The sequence below is a fragment of the Panulirus ornatus genome, chromosome 5 (genome assembly GCF_036320965.1).
Source record: "Panulirus ornatus isolate Po-2019 chromosome 5, ASM3632096v1, whole genome shotgun sequence".
Lineage (NCBI taxonomy): Eukaryota > Metazoa > Arthropoda > Malacostraca > Decapoda > Palinuridae > Panulirus > Panulirus ornatus.
The window spans coordinates 486,324-506,748 of NC_092228.1; the positions used below are offsets into that span (position 1 = coordinate 486,324).

A 20,425-nucleotide genomic window follows, 5' to 3' on the forward strand; every position below is an offset into this window, starting at 1 on the left:
CCGGGTGCATTCTTCTATACATCTCCCAGTCATCTGCACTCATTTGTTGCATGTATTGTCCAAATGCCCCTCTTTTCTCTTTCACTAACAACTTTACTTCTTCATCCCACCACTCACTACCCTTTCTAATCTGCCCACCTCCCACCTTTCTCATGACACATGCATCTTTTGCAAATACCATCACTGCTTCCCTAAATACATGCCATTCCTCACTCACTCCTCTCACATCATTTGCCCTTACCTTTTGCCACTCTACACTCAATCTCTCCAGGTACTTCCTCACACAAGTCTCCTTTACAAGCTCACTTATTCTCACCACTCTCTTCTCTCCAACATTCTCCCTTCTTTCTTGAAAACATCTACAAATCTTCATCTTCGCCTCCACAAGATAGTGATCAGGTGCCCCTCTCAGCACATTTACATCTAAAAGTCTCTTACATGCTTATCAATTAACACTTAATCCAATAATGCCCTTAGACCATCTCTCCTACTCACATGCATATACTTATGTATATCTCTCTTTTTAAGCCAGGTATTCCTAATCACCAGTCTTTTTTCAGCACACACATCCACAAGCTCTTCACCATTTCCATTCACAACACTGAATACCTCATGCACACCAATTATACCCTCAACTGCCACATTACTCACCTTCCCATTTAAATTGCTCATCACTAATATCCAGTTTTGTGTATTAAAGCTGCTGACACACTCACTCAGCTGTTCCCAAAACACTTGCCTCTCATGATCCTTCTTCTCATGACCAATAATCACCCATCTCTCTCCATCCACTTTCAGTTTTACCCACATCAATCTAGATCTTACTTTCTTACACTCTATTACACACTCCCACAGCTCCTACTTCAGCTGTGCTGCTACTCCTTCCTTAGCTCTTTTCCTCTCACTAAATCCTGACTTTGCTACCAACACTTTCCCAAGCAATTCTTCCCCTTTATCCTTGAGTGTTGTTTCACCCAGAGCCAGAACATCCAGGTTTCTTTCCTCTAATATACTACCTCTCTCCTTTTTTCACAACACAACACTGAATACCTCATGCACACCAATTATACCCTCAACTGCCACATTACTCACCTTCCCATTTAAATTGCTCATCACTAATATCCAGTTTTGTGTATTAAAGCTACTGACACACTCACTCAGCTGTTCCCAAAACACTTGCCTCTCATGATCCTTCTTCTCATGACCAATAATCACCCATCTCTCTCCATCCACTTTCAGTTTTACCCACATCAATCTAGATCTTACTTTCTTACACTCTATTACACACTCCCACAGCTCCTACTTCAGCTGTGCTGCTACTCCTTCCTTAGCTCTTTTCCTCTCACTAAATCCTGACTTTGCTACCAACACTTTCCCAAGCAATTCTTCCCCTTTATCCTTGAGTGTTGTTTCACCCAGAGCCAGAACATCCAGGTTTCTTTCCTCTAATATACTACCTCTCTCCTTTTTTCTCATCTTGATTACATCCACACACATACAGACACCCCAGTCTGAGCCTTTGAGGAGGATGAGCACTCCCTGCTTGACTCCTGTTTTCCCTTTCAGAAACTGAAATACAAGGAGGGGAGGGTTTCCAGCCCCCCACTCCTGCCCCCTTTAGCCGCCTTCTACAACACATGGGGAATATGTGGGAAGTAATCTTTCTCTCCTATATGATAACACATACACAATCAGATATCACTTCTTTGGTGTAGGCTGAATAAATGATCAAACTTGCTTAGTGGAAACCCAATTGACACTCAGGGTTCATAATACACTGTGCTGAAACATCTACAAAACTTTTGCACACTATTTGAGTGATAGGTATGGATGAAATATACTTCTTTTTTTTCAATTATGCATATCTTTGAAACTGTTTATTGATTTTTCAAACCTTAAAAATTCTAAATCATAGGTTTGAAAAGTAAACCTAACTTGGGAGCTACGAAGGAAAGGAAATCTTACTTGGGTACTACATTAGGAAAAGAAACCTAACTCAGGAGCTAGGTCAGGAAAGGAAAACTAACTCAGAGGCTAGGTTTGAAAAGGAAACCAACTAAGGGGATAAGGAGCTAATAAAAAACCATCTTAACAGTTTTTTGCATACAAACAAGATAAAAAATCAAATGCACACAAACTTTAGTTGATTATAAAAATCAGAACTAATCATTCTAAAGCAATATCATAAAAGGAACATAACAGGTACCACCTTTCATATCCTCCTGGACCCAAACTAAATGACTAAGATATGGTATTCGTTAAGCATTTAATCATTAACAAAATTCCAACTTTTTACTTACCTTATAACGGGCCATGAGATCTTCACGACGAGCAATACTTTCCCTCATCCGTCCCATGATAGCAGTGGACTCCTCCTGACTGGCAGCTAAGCGCTCCTGCAGAGTTCGAACATTGCCTGGACCAACAACTCCCACCACATGGTTACCAGCACTGCTATTAACCTCCTCCTTAAACATAAGAGTAAAAGGGACTCTTTAAAACAAATATTTCTATATCACAAAAAATTGGTTGGCATATGTATGTATAGGACGATGAATGTGTTGTAAATGGAGTGTACGATGACAACAGTTGATCAAATGAGAAATTATGAAGCAAGAAAGAGGCTTAGTCGTAAAAGTATCTATGTGAGAGCTGAAAAAGGTGCGTTACTATGGTTTGGACATATGGAGAGGATGAGTGATGAGAGGATGACTAAGAGGGAAAACACGTCTAAAGTGGAGTCAACAAAGAAAAGGGGAAAACCAAAGAGTAGATGGAAGGATACAGTGAAAGAGGCTGTGAGTACTCAGGGCCTAGACATGCAGGAAAATGTAAGGCATGCAAATGATTGAGCAAATTGGAGGGATGTAGTATACAGAGGGTGATATGGGTTGAACTAAGAGATATAAGGCAGTCAGGGAAATCCACAAAAAGGTCTGTAGGGCCTGGTTGTGGATGGAAGGCTCTGGTTTTGGTGCATTATCAATAACAGATAGAGAGTGGAGGAAGGTGAATGAGGTAATTTCTTTGTCTGTAACTAGCATTATCTTGCTAATGTGGAAAACGGCAAACAATGATGAATGATACCACTGGGCTGTTTAAAGAACTCAACCTACATATGAACCTGGTACCGGGTGAAGTCTCCCCATATGTACTGAAGAAATGTGCAGAGGCATTTATTAGACTTCTTGAGGTACTTTTCATTAGAACACTAGATAAATGGAAGTGGTAAATGTCTTGTCTATATTTCAGAAAAAGGAGACCACAAAATTACACTGAACAACAAGCCTGTCTTGTTGGCAAGTGTCATTTATAGAACAATGTAATAAATAATCAGAAAACAGATGAATGACCAAAAGAGACACTTCTTAACTGAGAGACAACAAGGCTTCAGAGAAAAGAGGGTTTGCATCATAAACTTTTCATATTTCTAAGTGGAGGGGAAGAAAAGAACACAAGTAAGACACATTCTAGAAATGGTCTGTTACTGGCAAATTTCTTTTTTTTAATCTTTAAGGTTCCAGTCACAGACAATGCTGCATGGTTCAGTTTGGGCCAACCACTTTCCAGTCACAGACAATGCTGCATGGTTCAGTTTGGGCCAACTACTATTTCTTTTTATGTGAATGACTTACCTGCAGGACTAAACTTATACTTAAACATGTTTGCATATGCTGCTAAGGTCATGAGAGAAACAAGGAATGAAAAGATTACATTAGCTTACAGGGGGACCTGGAAACTCCAAAGCTGGTTTGATAAATGGTTGATGAGATTAAATCCATGTAAGTGCAAGGTAACAAGATTGTAACTCAGCAAAAGAAAGCCCCACTATGAATGCTACTTAGCAGGATATAGCTATAGGAATTCATGCATGAAAGAGATATGGTGGATGATGATGTACCTAATGGCACCAGAGCTAAACTTACAGAAAACTGTGAAAGAAAAGAACTGTCTTCTGTCAATCTTTAAAACTGCTTTCAAGTACATGAATAAGGAATATATTTAGTAAGCTACTAATAACCGATATCAGACCAAAACTGGAAAATTACTCTAAAGTCTGGTCATCATATCTAAAGAAACATATAGATACAACTGTGAGGGTTTAGGGAGGAGCAACAAAAATGGTTTGAATTTAGACAGCAAAGCTGTAATGAAAGGTTGAAGACCATCCACCTTGGAGTACAAAGAAGTGAACTGAACAACCATTAAGCTCCTAAATCAAATGAGTGACTTTGACAGTAACCAGTTCTTCATAAGATGCTTTACCTTAATTACGAGAGGCCATGATCAAAAGCTGAAAAAGAGGCTTGTCAAGAAAGATGTATAAAATAATGGTTTTGTGTAAGGATAGTGGTTGGTTGGAAGAGTCCAAGCAAGGACACAGCAAAAGCTGGTAGCTTAAAAAGAGTGAAAAGTCTTCTAGATTAAATAAATAGCACTAGGGACAGGGCCCCATGCATGTGAGGCTTTCCCCCTGTAAACAACAAATAGGTAATTACATCCACCTCTTCTATTCTCTGCATTTGGCGGCCAGGATTTGCATCTCCATACAGCAAAATCAGCACTACTAAACCATCAAACATACCCCCATCTTTGCCCTCATAGATAGTGACCTCTCCTACCACATACTCCTCAATGCACCCACAACATTTGCTATCTCACCTATCCTATGGTTCACTTCATTTCCCATAATTCTCTCTACTATCTTGTTCACTCCCAGGTACCTAAAGTACTGCACTTTCTCCTGGTGCTCCTCCCCATTCAGTTTCACAATCAAACCAATCTATCTTGACTCCTTGCTTAAATAACCTTCACTCTCATCATCCTCCTTTCACATTTTCTCAACTGCAAACAGCAGATAACTCATCTCCCAGCCCCCACCCCCAAATTACAAGCTGTACAACTATCCCATACTAAAGGACCCTTGCATTTGTCTCCATCACCATCCTGACCAAACACAGACCAAGCAACCAAAATGACATTACACATCCTTGAAACAGATCCAATTTCAACATGAATGACAGGCTCAGAGAAAGAAAGACAAAGACTTTCCACACAAACCGTTTCCTCTCTGCTGTTAACTGATGTATTTGCGGGATCATTATTCTGACAACCATTGGTCATGTGTGCAGCAGCCTGAGAAAATAGATAAGCATTGAAGTAGGGCAGAAAAACAAAAACACTTTGGGAATATAAGTACACATAACATTTTGAAAGGATACTCCTCAAATACATATGTTTCTGACTCAAAATTAATTTGCAAATAAAACCAGATCTTACTCATGGCTCCTTTAAGAAAAAATGGAGACTGTTACATCTATGTTATCTATCCAAACAACTCCTGCTATCCTAATAATTACTCCTTGTCTTATGGTGCTATAATGTTTAGAAATAAACCATTTATGTGGCCAAGGGACATGCAGGGAATATGAGATTTCTCTCAGAAGCTTGGTCATCTCTTGTGGGGCACTACCTCACTCGTGGGAAATGGTGGGAGTGTATGAGGAAAAACATATGCATATATATATTGGAAAGGATCATAATTTTGTGCGTGATCAAGTATATTCCTATGAGTCCACGGGGAAAATGAAACATAAGTTCCCAAGTGCACTATTGTGTAATAATCACATCATCAGGGATCACGTAAATAGCTTGATAACGCGCAAAATATATATATATTATTTATCCCTACGGATAGGGAGAAAGAATACTTCCCACACATTCCTCACGTGTCGTAGAAGGCGACTAAAGAGGACGGGAGCAGGGGGCTGGAAACCCTCCCCTCCTTGTATTTCAACTTTCTATAAGGGGAAACAGAAGAAGGAGTCACGCGGAGGTGCTCATCCTCCTCAAAGGCTCAGATTGGGGTGTCTAAATGTGTGTGGATGTAACCAAGATGAGAAAAAAGGAGAGATAGGTAGAATGTTTGAGGAAAGGAACCTGGATGTTTTGGCTCTGAGTGAAACGAAGCTCAAGGGTGAAGGGGAGGAGTGGTTCAGGAATGTCTTGGGAGTAAAGTCACGGGTTAGAGAGGACAAGAGCAAAGGAAGGAGTAGCACTACTCCTAAAACAGGAGTGGTGGGAGTATGATAGAGTGTAAGAAAGTAAACTCTAGATTGATACGGGTAAAACTGAAAGTGGATGGAGAGAGATGGGTGATTAGTGGTGCATATGCACCTGGGCATGAGAAGGAAGATCATGAGAGGCAAGTGTTTTGGGAGCAGCTGAGTGAGTGTGTTCGTAGTTTTGATGCACGAGGCCAGGTTATAGTGATGGGTGATTTGAATGCAAAGGTGAGTAATGTGGAAGTTGAGGGAATAATTGGTGTACATGGGGTGTTCAGTGTTGTAAAGGGAAATGGTGAAGAGCTTGTAGATATATGTGCTATAAGAGGACTGGTGACTGGAAATACCTGGTTTAAAAAGAGAGATATACATAAGTATACGTACGTAAGTAGGAGAGATGGCAAGAGAGTGTTATTGGATTACGTGTTAATTGATAGGCGAGTGAAAGAGAGACTTTTGGATGTTAATGTGCTGAGAGGTGCAACTGGAGGGATGTCTGATCATTATCTTGTGGAGGCAAAGGTGAAGATTTGTAGAGGTTTCCAGAAAAAAGGAGAGAATATTGGGGTGAAGAGAGTGGTGAGAGCAAGTGAGCATGGGAAGGAGACTTGTGTGAGGAAGTACCAGGAGAGAATGAGTACAAAAGGGAAAAAGGTGAGAACAAAGGACATAAGGGGAGTGGGGGAGGAATAGGATGTATTTAGGGAAGCAGTGATGGCTTGCGCAAAAGATGATCCTGGCATGAGAAGCGTGGGAGGTGGGCAGATTAGAAAGGGTAGCGAGTGATGGGATGAAGAAGTAAGACTGTTAGTGAAAGAGAAGAGAGACACATCTGGACGATTTTTGCAGGGAAATAATGCAAATGAGTGAGAGATGTATAAAAGAAAGAGGCAGGAGGTCAAGAGAAAGGTGCAAGAGGTGAAAAAGAGGGCAAATGAGAGTTGGGGTGAGAGAGTATCATTAAATTTTAGGGAGAATAAAAAGATGTTTTGGAAGGAGGTAAACTATGTGTGGAAGACAAGGGAATCAATGGGAGCTTAAGTGAAGGGGGCAAATGGGGAGGAGATAACAAGTAGTGGTGATGTGAGAAGGAAATGGAGTGAGTATTTTGAAGGTTTGTTGAATGAGTTTGATGATAGATTGGCAGATATAGGGTGTTTTGGTCGAGGTGGTGTGCAAAGTGAGAGGGTTAGGGAGAATGATTTGGTAAACAGAGAAGAGGTAGTAAAAGCTTTGCGGAATATGAAAGCCGGCAAGGCAGCAGGTTTGGATGGTATTACAGTGGAATTTATTAAAAAAAGGGGGTGACTGTATTGTTGACTGGTTGGTAAGGTTATTCAATGTATGTATAACTCATGGTGAGGTGCCTGAGGATTGGTGGAATGCTTGCATAATGCCATTGTACAAAGGCAAAGGGGATAAAAGTGTGCTCAAATTACAGAGGTATAAGTTTGTTGAGTATTCCTGGGAAATTATATGGGAGGGTATTGATTGAGAGGGTGAAGGCATGTACAGAGCATCAGATTGAGGAAGAGCAGTGTGGTTTCAGCAGTGGTAGAGGATGTGTGGATCAGGTGTTTGCTTTGAAGAATGTATGTGAGAAATACTTAGAAAAGCAAATGGATTTGTATGTAGCATTTATGGATTTGGAGAAGGCATTTGATAGAGTTGATAGAGATGCTCTGTGGAAGGTATAAGAATATATGGTGTGGGAGGCAAGTTGTTAGAAGCAGTGAAAAGTTTGGATAAAGGATGTAAAGCATGTGTACGTGCAGGAAGAGAGGAAAGTGATTGGTTCTCAGTGAATGTAGGTTTGTGGCAGGGGTGTGTGATGTCTCCATGATTGTTTAATTTGTTTATGGATGGGGTTGTTGGGGAGGTGAATGCAAGAGTTTTGGAAAGAGGGGCAAGTGTGCAGTCTGTTGTGGATGAGAGAGCTTGGGAAGTGAGTCAGTTGTTGTTCGTTGATGATACAATCGCTGGTGACTGATTCATGTGAGAAACTGCAGAAGCTGATGACAGAGTTTGGTAAAGTGTGTGAAAGAAGGAAGCTGAGAGCAAATGTGAATAAGAGCAAGGTTATTAGGTACAGTAGGGGTTGAGGGACAAGTCAATTGAGAGGTAAGTTTGAATGGAGAAAAACTGGAGAAAGTGAAGTGTTTTAGATATCTGGGAGTGGATTTGGCAGCGGATGGAACCATGGAAGCGGAAGTGAATCATAGGGTAGGGGAGGGGGCAAAAGTTCTGGGAGCGTTGAAGAATATGTGGAAGTCAAAAACATTATCTTGGAAAGCAAAAATGGGTATGTTTGAAGGAATAGTGGTTCCAATAATGTTATAAGGTTGCGAGGCGTGGGCTATAGATAGAGTTGTGCGAAGGAGGGTAGATGTGCTGGAAATGAGATGTTTGAGGACAATATGTGGTGTGTGGTGGTTTGATTGAGTAAGTAATAATACGATAAGAGAGATGTGTGGTAATAAAAAGAGTGTGGTTGAGAGAGCAGAAGAGGGTGTTTTGAAATGGTTTCGTAACATGGATAGAATGAGTGAGGAAAGATTGACCAAGAGAATATATGTGTCGGAGGTGGAGGGAACGAGGAGAAGAGGGAGACCAAATTGGAGGTGGAAAGATGGAGTGAAAAAGATTTTGTGTGATCGGGGCCTGAGCATGCAGGAGGGTGAAAGGAGGGCAAGGAATAGAGTGAATTGGAGCGATGTGGTATACCGGGGTTGACGTGCTGTCAGTGGATTGAATCAAGGCATGTGAAGTGTCTGGGGTAAACCATGGAAAGCTGTGTAGGTATGTATATTTGCGTGTGTGGACGTATGTATATACATGTGTATGGGGGTGGGTTGGGCCATTTCTTTCGTCTGTTTCCTTGCGCTACCTCGCAAACGCGGGAGACAGCGACAAAGCAAAAAAAAAAAAAAAAAAAAATATATGTTTTCTCTTCTTTCTTTCTTTCAAACTATTCGCCATTTCCCGCGTTAGTGAGGTAGCGTTAAGAACAGAGGCCTGGGCCTTTGAGGGAATATCCTCACCTGGCCCCTTTCTCTATTCCTACTTTTGGAAAATTAAAAAAATAATGAGAGGGGAGGATTTCCAGCCCCTCCGCTCCCTCCCCTTTTAGTCGCCTTCTACGACACGCAGGGAATATATGGGAAGTATTCTTTCTCCCCTATCCCCAGAGATATATATATTCATTTATTCATCTATTTTGCTTTGTCGCTGTCTCCGGCGTTAGCGAGGTAGCACAACAAAACAGACGAAAGAATGGCCCAACCCACCCACATACACATGTATATACATACACGTCCACACACGCAAATATACATACATACCTATACATCTCAATGTATACATATATATACACACACATCCCCTATCCCTGGGGATAGGGGTGAAAGAATACTTCCCACGCATTCCTCGCGTGTCGTAGAAAGCGACTAGAGGGGACGGGAGCGGGGGGCCAGAAATCCTCCCCTCCTTGTATTTTTTTTAACTTTCTAAAATGGGAAACAGAAGAAGGAGTCACGCGGGGAGTCCTCATCCTCCTCGAGGGCTCAGATTGGGGTGCCTAAATGTGTGCGGATGTAACCAAGATGTGAAAAAAGGAGAGATAGGTAGTATGTTTGAGGAAAGGAACCTGGATGTTTTGGCTCTGAGTGAAACGAAGCTCAAGGGTAAAGGGGAGGAGTGGTTTGGGAATGTCTTGGGAGTAAAGTCAGGGGTTAGTGAGAGGACAAGAGCAAGGGAAGGAGTAGCAGTACTCCTGAAACAGGAGTTGTGGAAGTATGTGATAGAATGTAAGAAAGTAAATTCTCGATTAATATGGGTAAACTGAAAGTTCATGGAGAGAGATGGGTGATTATTGGTGCATATGCACCTGGGCATGAGAAGAAAGATCATGAGAGGCAAGTGTTTTGGGAGCAGCTGAATGAGTGTGTTAGTGGTTTTGATGCACGAGACCGGGTTATAGTGTTGGGTGATTTGAATGCAAAGGTGAGTAATGTGGCAGTTGAGGGAATAATTGGTATACATGGGGTGTTCAGTGTTGTAAATGGAAATGGTGAAGAGCTTGTAGATTTACGTGTTGAAAAAGGACTGATGATTGGGAATACCTGGTTTAAAAAGCGAGATATACATAAGTATACTTATGTAAGTAAGAGAGATGGCCAGAGAGCGTTATTGGATTACGTGTTAATTGACAGGCGCGCGAAAGAGAGACTTTTGGATGTTAATGTGCTGAGAGGTGCAACTGGAGGGATGTCTGATCATTATCTTGTGGAGGCTAAGGTGAAGATTTGTATGGGTTTTCAGAAAAGAAGAGTGAATGTTGTGGTGAAGAGGGTGGTGAGAGTAAGTGAGCTTGGGAAGGAGACTTGTGTGAGGAAGTACCAGGAGAGACTGAGTACAAAATGGAAAAAGGTGAGAACAATGGAAGTATGGGGAGTGGGGGAGGAATGGGATGTATTTAGGGAATCAGTGATGGATTGCGCAAAAGATGCTTGTGGCATGAGAAGAGCGGGAGGTGGGTTGATTAGAAAGGGTAGTGAGTGGTGGGATGAAGAAGTAAGAGTATTAGTGAAAGAGAAGAGAGAGTCATTTGGATGATTTTTGCAGGGAAAAAATGAAATTAAGTGGGAGACGTATAAAAGAAAGAGACAGGAGGTCAAGAGAAAGGTGCAAGAGGTGAAAAAAGGGCAAATGAGAGTTGGGGTGAGAGAGTATCATTAAATTTTAGGGAGAATAAAAAGATGTTCTGGAAGGAGGTAAATAAAGTGCGTAAGACAAGGGAGCAAATGGGAACTTCAGTGAAGGGCGCAAATGGGGAGGTGATAACAAGTAGTGGTGATGTGAGAAGGAGAAAGAGTGAGTATTTTGAAGGTTTGTTGAATGTGTTTGATGATAGAGTGGCAGATATAGGGTGTTTTGGTCGAGGTGGTGTGCAAAGTGCGAGGGTTAGGGAAAATGATTTGGTAAACAGAGAAGAGGTAGTAAAAGCTTTGCGGAAGATGAAAGCCGGCAAGGCAGCAGGTTTGGATGGTATTGCAGTGGAATTTATTAAAAAAGGGGGTGACTGTATTGTTGACTGGTTGGTAAGGTTATTTAATGTATGTATGACTCATGGTGAGGTGCCTGAGGATTGGCGGAATGCGTGCATAGTGCCATTGTACAAAGGCAAAGGGGATAAGAGTGAGTGCTCAAATTACAGAGGTATAAGTTTGTTGAGTATTCCTGGCAAATTATATGGGAGGGTATTGATTGAGAGGGTGAAGGCATGTACAGAGCATTAGATTGGGGAAGAGCAGTGTGGTTTCAGAAGTGGTAGAGGATGTGTGGATCAGGTGTTTGCTTTGAAGAATGTATGTGAGAAATACTTAGAAAAGCAAATGGATTTGTATGTAGCATTTATGGATCTGGAGAAGGCATATGATAGAGTTGATAGAGATGCTCTGTGGAAGGTATTAAGAATATATGGTGTGGGAGGAAAGTTGTTAGAAGCAGTGAAAAGTTTTTATCGAGGATGTAAGGCATGTGTACGTGTAGGAAGAGAGGAAAGTGATTGGTTCTCAGTGAATGTAGGTTTGCGGCAGGGGTGTGTGATGTCTCCATGGTTGTTTAATTTGTTTATGGATGGGGTTGTTAGGGAGGTGAATGCAAGAGTTTTGGAAAGAGGGGCAAGTATGAAGTCTGTTGGGGATGAGAGAGCTTGGGAAGTGAGTCAGTTGTTGTTCGCTGATGATACAGCGCTGGTGGCTGATTCATGTGAGAAACTGCAGAAGCTGGTGACTGAGTTTGGTAAAGTGTGTGAAAGAAGAAAGTTAAGAGTAAATGTGAATAAGAGCAAGGTTATTAGGTACAGTAGGGTTGAGGGTCAATTCAATTAGGAGGTGAGTTTGAATGGAGAAAAACTGGAGGAAGTGAAGTGTTTTAGATATCTGGGAGTGGATCTGGCAGCGGATGGAACCATGGAAGCGGAAGTGGATCATAGGGTGGGGGAGGGGGCGAAAATTCTGGGAGCCTTGAAGAATGTGTGGAAGTCGAGAACATTATCTCGGAAAGCAAAAATGGGTATGTTTGAAGGAATAGTGGTTCCAAAAATGTTGTATGGTTGCGAGGCGTGGGCTATGGATAGAGTTGTGCGCAGGAGGATGGATGTGCTGGAAATGAGATGTTTGAGGACAATGTGTGGTGTGAGGTGGTTTGATCGAGTGAGTAATGTAAGGGTAAGAGAGATGTGTGGAAATAAAAAGAGCGTGGTTGAGAGAGCAGAAGAGGGTGTTTTGAAGTGGTTTGGGTACATGGAGAGAATGAGTGAGGAAAGATTGACCAAGAGGATATATGTGTCGGAGGTGGAGGGAACGAGGAGAAGAGGGAGACCAAATTGGAGGTGGAAAGATGGAGTGAAAAAGATTTTGTGTGATCGGGGCCTGAACATGCAGGAGGGTGAAAGGAGGGCAAGGAATAGAGTGAATTGGAGCGATGTGGTATACCGGGGTTGACGTGCTGTCAGTGGATTGAATCAAGGCATGTGAAGCGTCTGGGGTAAACCATGGAAAGCTGTGTAGGTATGTATATTTGCGTGTGTGGACGTATGTATATACATGTGTATGGGGGGGTTTGGGCCATTTCTTTCGTCTGTTTCTTTGCGCTACCTCGCAAACGCGGGAGACAGCGACAAAGTATAAAAATAAAAAAATATATATACATACATACATATATCTATTTATTATACTTTGTTGCTGTCTCCCGCGTTAGCAAGGTAGCGCAAGGAAACAAACAAGAGAATAGCCCAACCCACCTACATACACATGTATATACATACACGTCCACACACGCAAATACACATACTCATACATTTCAACGTATACATATATATACATAGACAGACATATACATATATGCACATGTACATATTTCATACTTGCTGCATTTATTCATTCCCATCACCATCCCACTACACATGAAATGATAACCCCCTCCACCCACACGCACGCGAGGTGGCGCTAGGAAAAGAAAACAAAGGTTACATTCGTTCACACTCAGTCTCTAGCTGTCATGTATAATGCACCGTAACCACAGCTCCCTTTCAACCTCCAGGCCCCACAAAACTTTCCATGGTTTACCCCAGACACTTCACATACCAGTGACAGCTCGTCAATCCCGGTATACCACATCATTCCAATTCACTCTATTCCTTGCATGCCTTTCACCCTCTTGCATGTTTAGGCCCCGATCACACAAAATCTTTTTCACTCCATCCTTCCACCTCCAATTTGGTCTCCCACTTCTCCTCGTTCCTTCCATCTCTGACACATATATCCTCTATTGTCAATCTTTCCTAACTCATTCTCTCCATGTGACCAAATTATTTCAATACACCCTCTTCTGCTCTCTCAACCACACTCTTTTTATTACCACACATCTCTCTTACCCTTTCATTACTTACTCGATGAAACCATCTCACACCACACATTGTCCTCAAACATCTCATTTCCAACACATCCACCCTCCTCCGCACAACCCTATCTATAGCCCACGCCCCACAACCATATAGCATTGTTGGAACCACAATTCCTTCAAACATACCCATTTTTGCTCTCCAAGATAACATTCTCACCTTCTACATATTATTCAACGATCCCAGAACCTTTGCCCCCTCCCCCACCCTGTGACTCACTTCTGCTTCCATGGTTCCATTCGCTAATAAATCCACTCCCAGATATCTAAAACACTTCACTTCCTCCAGTTTTTCTCCATTTAAATTTACCTCCCAATTGACTTGTCCCTCAACTCAACTGAACCTAATAACCTTGCTCTTATTCACATTTACTCTCAGCTTTCTTCTTTCACACACTTTACCAAACTCAGTCACCAGCTTCTGCAGTTTCTCACTCGAATCAGCCACCAGCGCTGTATCATCAGTGAACAACAACTCATTCACTTCCTAAGCCTTCTCATCCACAACAGACAGCATACTTGCCCCTCTCTCTAAAACTCTTGCATTCACTTCCGTAACAACCCCACCCATAAACAAATTAAACAGCCATGGAGACATCACATACCCCTGCCACAAACTGACATTCACTGGGAACCAATCGCTTTCCTCTCTTCCTAATCATACACATGCCTTACATCCTCGATAAAAACTTTTCACTGCTTCTAGCAACTTAACTTCCACACTGTATACTCTTAATATCTTCCACAGAGCATCTCTATCAACTCTGTCATATGTCTTCTCCAGATCCATAAATGAAAGAACTATACATACATTGAATATCCTCACAAACCAGTCAACAACACAGTTCCCCCCTTTTTTTCAATAAATTCCACTGCAATACCATCTAAATCCACCCCCTTGCCAGCTTTCATCTTCTACAAAGCTTTCACTACCTCTTCTTTGTTTACTAAACCATTCTCCCAGACCCTCTCACTTCACACACCACCTCGACCATAACACCCTATATCTGCCACTCTATCATCAAACACATTCAACAAACCTTCAAAATACTACCTTTATCTCCTTCTCACTTCACCACTGCTTGTTATTACCGCCCTGGTTCAATCCATTGACAGCATGTTGACCACGGTATACCACATCATTCCAATTCACTCTATTCTTTGCAAGCCATTCACCCTCCTATATGTTCAGGCCCTGGTCGCTCAAAATCTTTTTCACTCCATCCTTCCACCTCCAATTTGGTCTCCCACTTCTCCTTGTTCCCTCCATCTCTGACACATATATCCTCTTTGTCAATCTTTCCTCACTCATTCTCTCCATGTGTCCAAACCATTTCAACACACTCTCTTCTACTTTCTTAACCACACTCTTTTTATTACCACACATCACTCTTACCCTTTCATTACTTACTGAACCTAACAACCTTGCTCTTATTCACATTTACTCTCAACTTTACCAAATTCAGTCACCAACTTCTGTAGTTTCTCACCCGAATCAGCCACCAGCGCTGTATCATCAGCGAACAACAACTGACTCACTTCCCAAGCCCTCTTATCTACAACAGACTGCATACATGCCCCTCTCTCCAAAACTCTTGCATTCACCTCCCTAACCATCCCATCCATAAACAAATTAAACAACCATAGAGACATATTGCACTCCTGCCACAAACCAACATTCACTGGGAACCAATCACTTTCCTCTCTTCCTACTTGTACACATGCATTACATCCTTGGTAAAAACTTTTCACTGCTTCAAGCAACTTTACCTCCTGCACCATATACTCTTAAAACCTTCCACAAAGCTTCTCTATCAACCCTATCTTATGCCTTCTCCAGATCCATAAATGCCACATACTAATCCATCTGTTTTTCTGAGTTTCTCACATACATTCTTCAAAGCAAACATCTGATCCACACATCCTCTACCACTTATGAAACCACACTGCTCTTCCCCAATCTGATGCTCTGTACATGCCTTTACCCTCTCGATCAAAAACCCTCCCATATAATTTCCCAGGAATACTCAACAAACTTTTCTTTCTTTCTTTCGTACTATTCGCCATTTCCCACGTCAGCGAGGTAGCGTTAAGAACAGAGGAATGGGCCTTTGAGGGAACATCCTCACCTGGCCCCCTTCTCTGTTCCTTCTTTTGGAAAATTGAAAAAAAGAGAGGGGAGGATTTCCAGCCACCCGCTCCCTCCCCTTTTAGTCGCCTTATACGACACGCAGGGAATACGTGGGAAGTATTCTTTCTCCCCTATCCCCAGGGATGTACTCAACAAACTTATGCCTCTGTAATTTGAACACTCCCTTTATCCCCTTTACCTTTGTACAATGGCACTATGCATGCACTCTGCCAATCCTCAGGCACTTCACCATGATCCATACATATATTGAATATCCTTACCAACCAATCAAGAACACAGTCACTCCCTTTTATAAATTCCACAGCAATACCATCCAAACTTGCACCCTAGCCAGCTTTCATCTTCTGCAAAGCTTTCACTACCTCTTCTCTATTTACCAAACCATTCTCTTTGACCCCTCTCACTTACCAGAAACATATCCATCATGCTTCTGCCTATTCTGTCCTGAACAAAACTATACCAGATGTATTACTGGACATATTCCATAAATCTGAACACCAATGTCATCCTTATCTACTTTTTCTACAATCCCTTACATTATAATCACCTCTTCTACTCTACTTCCTCCCCATTCATTCATGCTACCCAGTGCACTGAACCGTCCCGATGGATCCATTTCTTTAAATGTCCTTTTGTGTTTCTCTCTCACAGGCAAACTTTATCTCCCTCTTTCTAGCTCACTGGGTCTGTGGGATGTCTTTTGAGAGGTCATATCATCTATCTACGTATAACCCTATCTATCTATTTCTGTTAAGCTATCTCCTGCATGTAAAGTACGTTGGTACTAGAATCAATAAAAAAAAAATCAGTATATATCTTAACAAATTCTAGTGTCAAAGACTCATCAAAAATCTCTGAAATGCTGCTAAAGAATGAAATTTACAAAGAAAATCAAGCCTCATTATGCAATATAGCACCAATTCAGGTGAGACCCTAATACTGCACTAAACATATCAATATCAATAACAATCAATTAACATTCCATTTACTTAGAATCCAAAAAAAATAAATACTATTTATGCCAAAATCTTATATAATGAAGAAAGTAACTTAAAGTTTTCAAATATATCTAATATTCACACTCCTACTTACAACTTAATGATAAACATAATTAACCATACTCTGAAACATAAGACATAAATGTGGCTTGCACCTTAGTACCTTGTTTAGCACCAAAGACCGAGCCAGGATGTCCATGTACTCCCCCTCCTGGTGCTGTAGAGATTTATTCAGGGTGGCAAATCGGTTGTATATGTCACTCTGGGTACCCTTGTGGATAATCAAGGACAAAATCACATTCCATGCAAAACATCACCAAGGAAAAACTTTCACAAACATAAGAAACTGCTACCAGTTTCAAGGAAGAAGTTCAGCTGTTCTGATAATCTAAGAAAACATAAAGTCTCTTCTTGCCACAGTGCAAAAAATAGTTTCAACACTTCAAAAGTTTGAAAGCCATCATCATAATTAGACAAAAATCTAGACAACAATTAACCTCATGATCTCTTATTCATTAACTACAGCAAGTGCTTTCTTTTTGTACCAGGGCAAAAAAATCATTACAGGCATGTTGCCCATTCATCACACCAAGTCAATATTAAATATTCAATCAAGACAACAGGCAAAACACAATAAGTTAATAAAATGAACAACAAGACCTAAAAGTTAATTCTCATCTAATCTGGGTCTTTTAGGCATGCATGGATGTACATAAAGAGTACTGAAATACGAAGCTCAAGTAAACACAGTAAACATTGTGAAGTCTAATTACTCTGTTCAAAATCATACTACTTTAGTTATGAAACAATAATCTTTTAAACTATTTTAAGAATAAGCTAAATTTCCTAGTCTACTATAACAATGACTCTTAAACTCATATCAGTAACTAAACACAGAATTCTTGTTTATCCTTGTTGATAACCATGTCAAAAAACTGAAAAACCTTTTCTCTCTGAGTTGGTGTCTTGCGAATATGAGATACATTCCCAAAGAATATATGGGTAATGGCTCTACCTACCATCACATTTAACGGTAAGGAGGCACCTGGCTTCACTAATTTAATGCATTCACCCTCAGTCAATCAGCAATTGCCATTATAAACCTACTCCATACTAGCTCTTCAGATCTAACATTTCGCAGATTGCAGGAACTAACCTAAAGCAGCCACAGAAAGTAAGTAGAAGGGGTTTTTTGAAAATAAGAAGAAGGCTGGGCAGTATGAAAAACCAGGAAATATTGCTCATGGAACATCAACTTGGATGGAAAAGAATTTTCCATCTTCAAAACCTACATTTTTCTCCTCTGTGGTCCATCCTACGAGTCAGAGCATATCCAAATGGATGAGGAGGGTTAAAGAAAAAACTTTCACATCAAGAATAAACATGTGGCAAAAATAATGACTACTGATGGTGAACTGGAGAAACTCTGGAAACCAATTATCCAGTAAGAATCCTTTGAACCACTCAGGGTAGTCTAAAGCTATGGTCCAATTTGACAAAGGTAAAGAAAGGGTGACAAAGACCTTTTCAATAGATTTCTTCCATCAAAAGATTTCACAGGATGACCAAGATAGACATCTCACGACATGCATTCTAGCATACAGATCAGGTCGAGCCAATACAAGGTGTTCTAAATCCACATTGAGATATATATTCATTGACATGCTAATAGATTGAACCAGGGCATGTGAAGCATCTGGGGTAAACCATGGAAAGTTTTGAGGGGCCTGGCTGTGAAAAGGGAGCTGCAGTTTTGGTGCATTATACATGACAACTAGAGACTGAGTGTGAACGAATGTGGCCTTCGTTGTCTTTTGTTGTCTTTTCCTAGCGCTACCTTGCATGCGTGGAGGGGGAGGGGGTGTCATTTCATGTGTGGCAGGGTGGCGACGGGAATGAATAAAAGCAGCAAAGTATGAACTATGTACATGTGTATCTATGTATATGTCTGTATGTATATATATGTATACGTTGAAATGTATAGGTATGTATATGTGCGTGTCGTGGATGTGTATGTATATACATGTGTATGTGGGTGAGCTGGGCCATTCTTTCATCTGTTTCCTTGCGCTACCTCACTAACGCATAAAGATATAAATATAAATCACACATTTCATATATCATATTTAATCACTGTTTCCCGCGTCAGCAAGGTAGTGTCAGGAAACAGACAAAAGTATGTCCCATCCACTCACAAACATATATATATACATAAATGCCCATACACATATATATGCATACATAGACATATCAACATATACACATATACATACATTCCTATGAGTCCATGGAGAAAATGAAACAAAATAAGTTCCCATGTGCACTTTCGTGTAATAATCACATCATCAGGGGAGACACAAGAGAGGAATATAAGTCAGTCGATATACATCGAAGAGACGAAGCTGAACAAGATGCTGGAATACCAGGTAAGAGTAAGAGGGAGACTCCATTGCTTCAATGGAGAGATCATCATCTTAGTGGAAATGAACAAAGGACAAATATCAGGGAAGCATTCCAAATGGATGGACTCCAGCAGAGTGCCTTAGGGTTCTGTTTTGGGACCTTAATTCTTCTTGATCTAAAGAAATGACTCACCTAAAGGTATGGACTCTAACCTGAATATATCTGCAGATGATGCAAAAGTCATGAGGGACCTGAGCAAACTCCAAACTTGGTCTGATACATAGTTGATGAAATTCAACCCAAGCAAATGTACTCATAAGGATAGGACAATATGAAAGAAGGCCTCAGTTTGACTATTATCTAGCCAAAAATAAGCTTCAAGATCCTGCGTCTGAGAAGGACTTGGGAGGTGACACTGTCCCTAACCTGCCATCAGAGTGCCATATTAGAAGAATGGTTGAAGAGAAAAACTGTCTTCTGGTGAATATCAGAACAGCTTTTGAGTATAAAGCCAAAACTATAATACAATTCTCAAGTATGGTCACTGAACTTAAAGCAGCACAAATAGCAAATAAAGAAGGTTCAAAGGAGGGTAATAAAGATGGAAATTGAATTAAAAGAGCTAAGTCACAGAGAAAGGCTGAAGGCTGTAACTTCATCCACTCTGGAAAAGAGAAGAATGAGGGGTGATCACATCACAACTTGGAGTTTTTCAAACATGTAAATAATGTGGACAGTGAAGAGTTCTTTAAGATATGTATGGATAGAGCAACCGGAGGACATAACATGAAATTAAGCAAAAAAAAAGTTGAACAAGATGTAATAAAGTATTTTCATTGTATGAGTGGTGGACATGTTAATGCAGACACTATACATAAACTGAAGATATATGATAGCAGAGAATATTCAAGAGGTGGGGCTCCATGAGAGTAAAATTCCATTCCAGTAGAGTAAAATAGGCAATTACAAATAGGTAATAACATCCCAGTCTGAGCCATGTACTCATTTCTTGACCAACCCCAAGGGGAAGATGAACACCTCGGTTGGGTGTGGGCCCACTGCCATGCCCAGAATTCAAGTTCAGGCTGGTCTGGCCCACGTTGGCCCATGGTAACTCATGGTTAGTAATATACCAATAAGCCATGGAGGCCCATCTTGGAGACATGTTGAAATGGAGTATGTAGTGTTGTAGTAGTGTTATCCTGATCACAGATGGGAAAGTGTGACTCATGTTTGTCTGGAAGCGTAGCCTCTAATGAGTGTTGTATGGTGGTTTAAAGTTCGAATGAGTTGGGAGGGTGGTTGTTCAATGACTGTTGGGTCTTATCAAGGTGCACACATTT

The 20,425-nt window shown here is 41.0% G+C and overlaps 1 protein-coding gene across 1 annotated transcript in view; it reads right to left on the bottom strand.

The window, feature by feature from the left end:
* Nucleotides 1–20,425, bottom strand: part of LOC139747028 (uncharacterized) — a 585,752-nt gene that overhangs the window by 408,110 nt on the left and 157,217 nt on the right. Inside the window, exons 7-9 of the mRNA XM_071658778.1 lie at nt 16,843–16,950; nt 5,062–5,136; nt 2,301–2,468 (exon numbers count right to left, since the gene is read on the bottom strand). Of these exons, the coding sequence (XP_071514879.1) occupies nt 2,301–2,468; nt 5,062–5,136; nt 16,843–16,950 (351 nt within the window). The remainder of the gene's footprint in view (nt 1–2,300; nt 2,469–5,061; nt 5,137–16,842; nt 16,951–20,425) is intronic.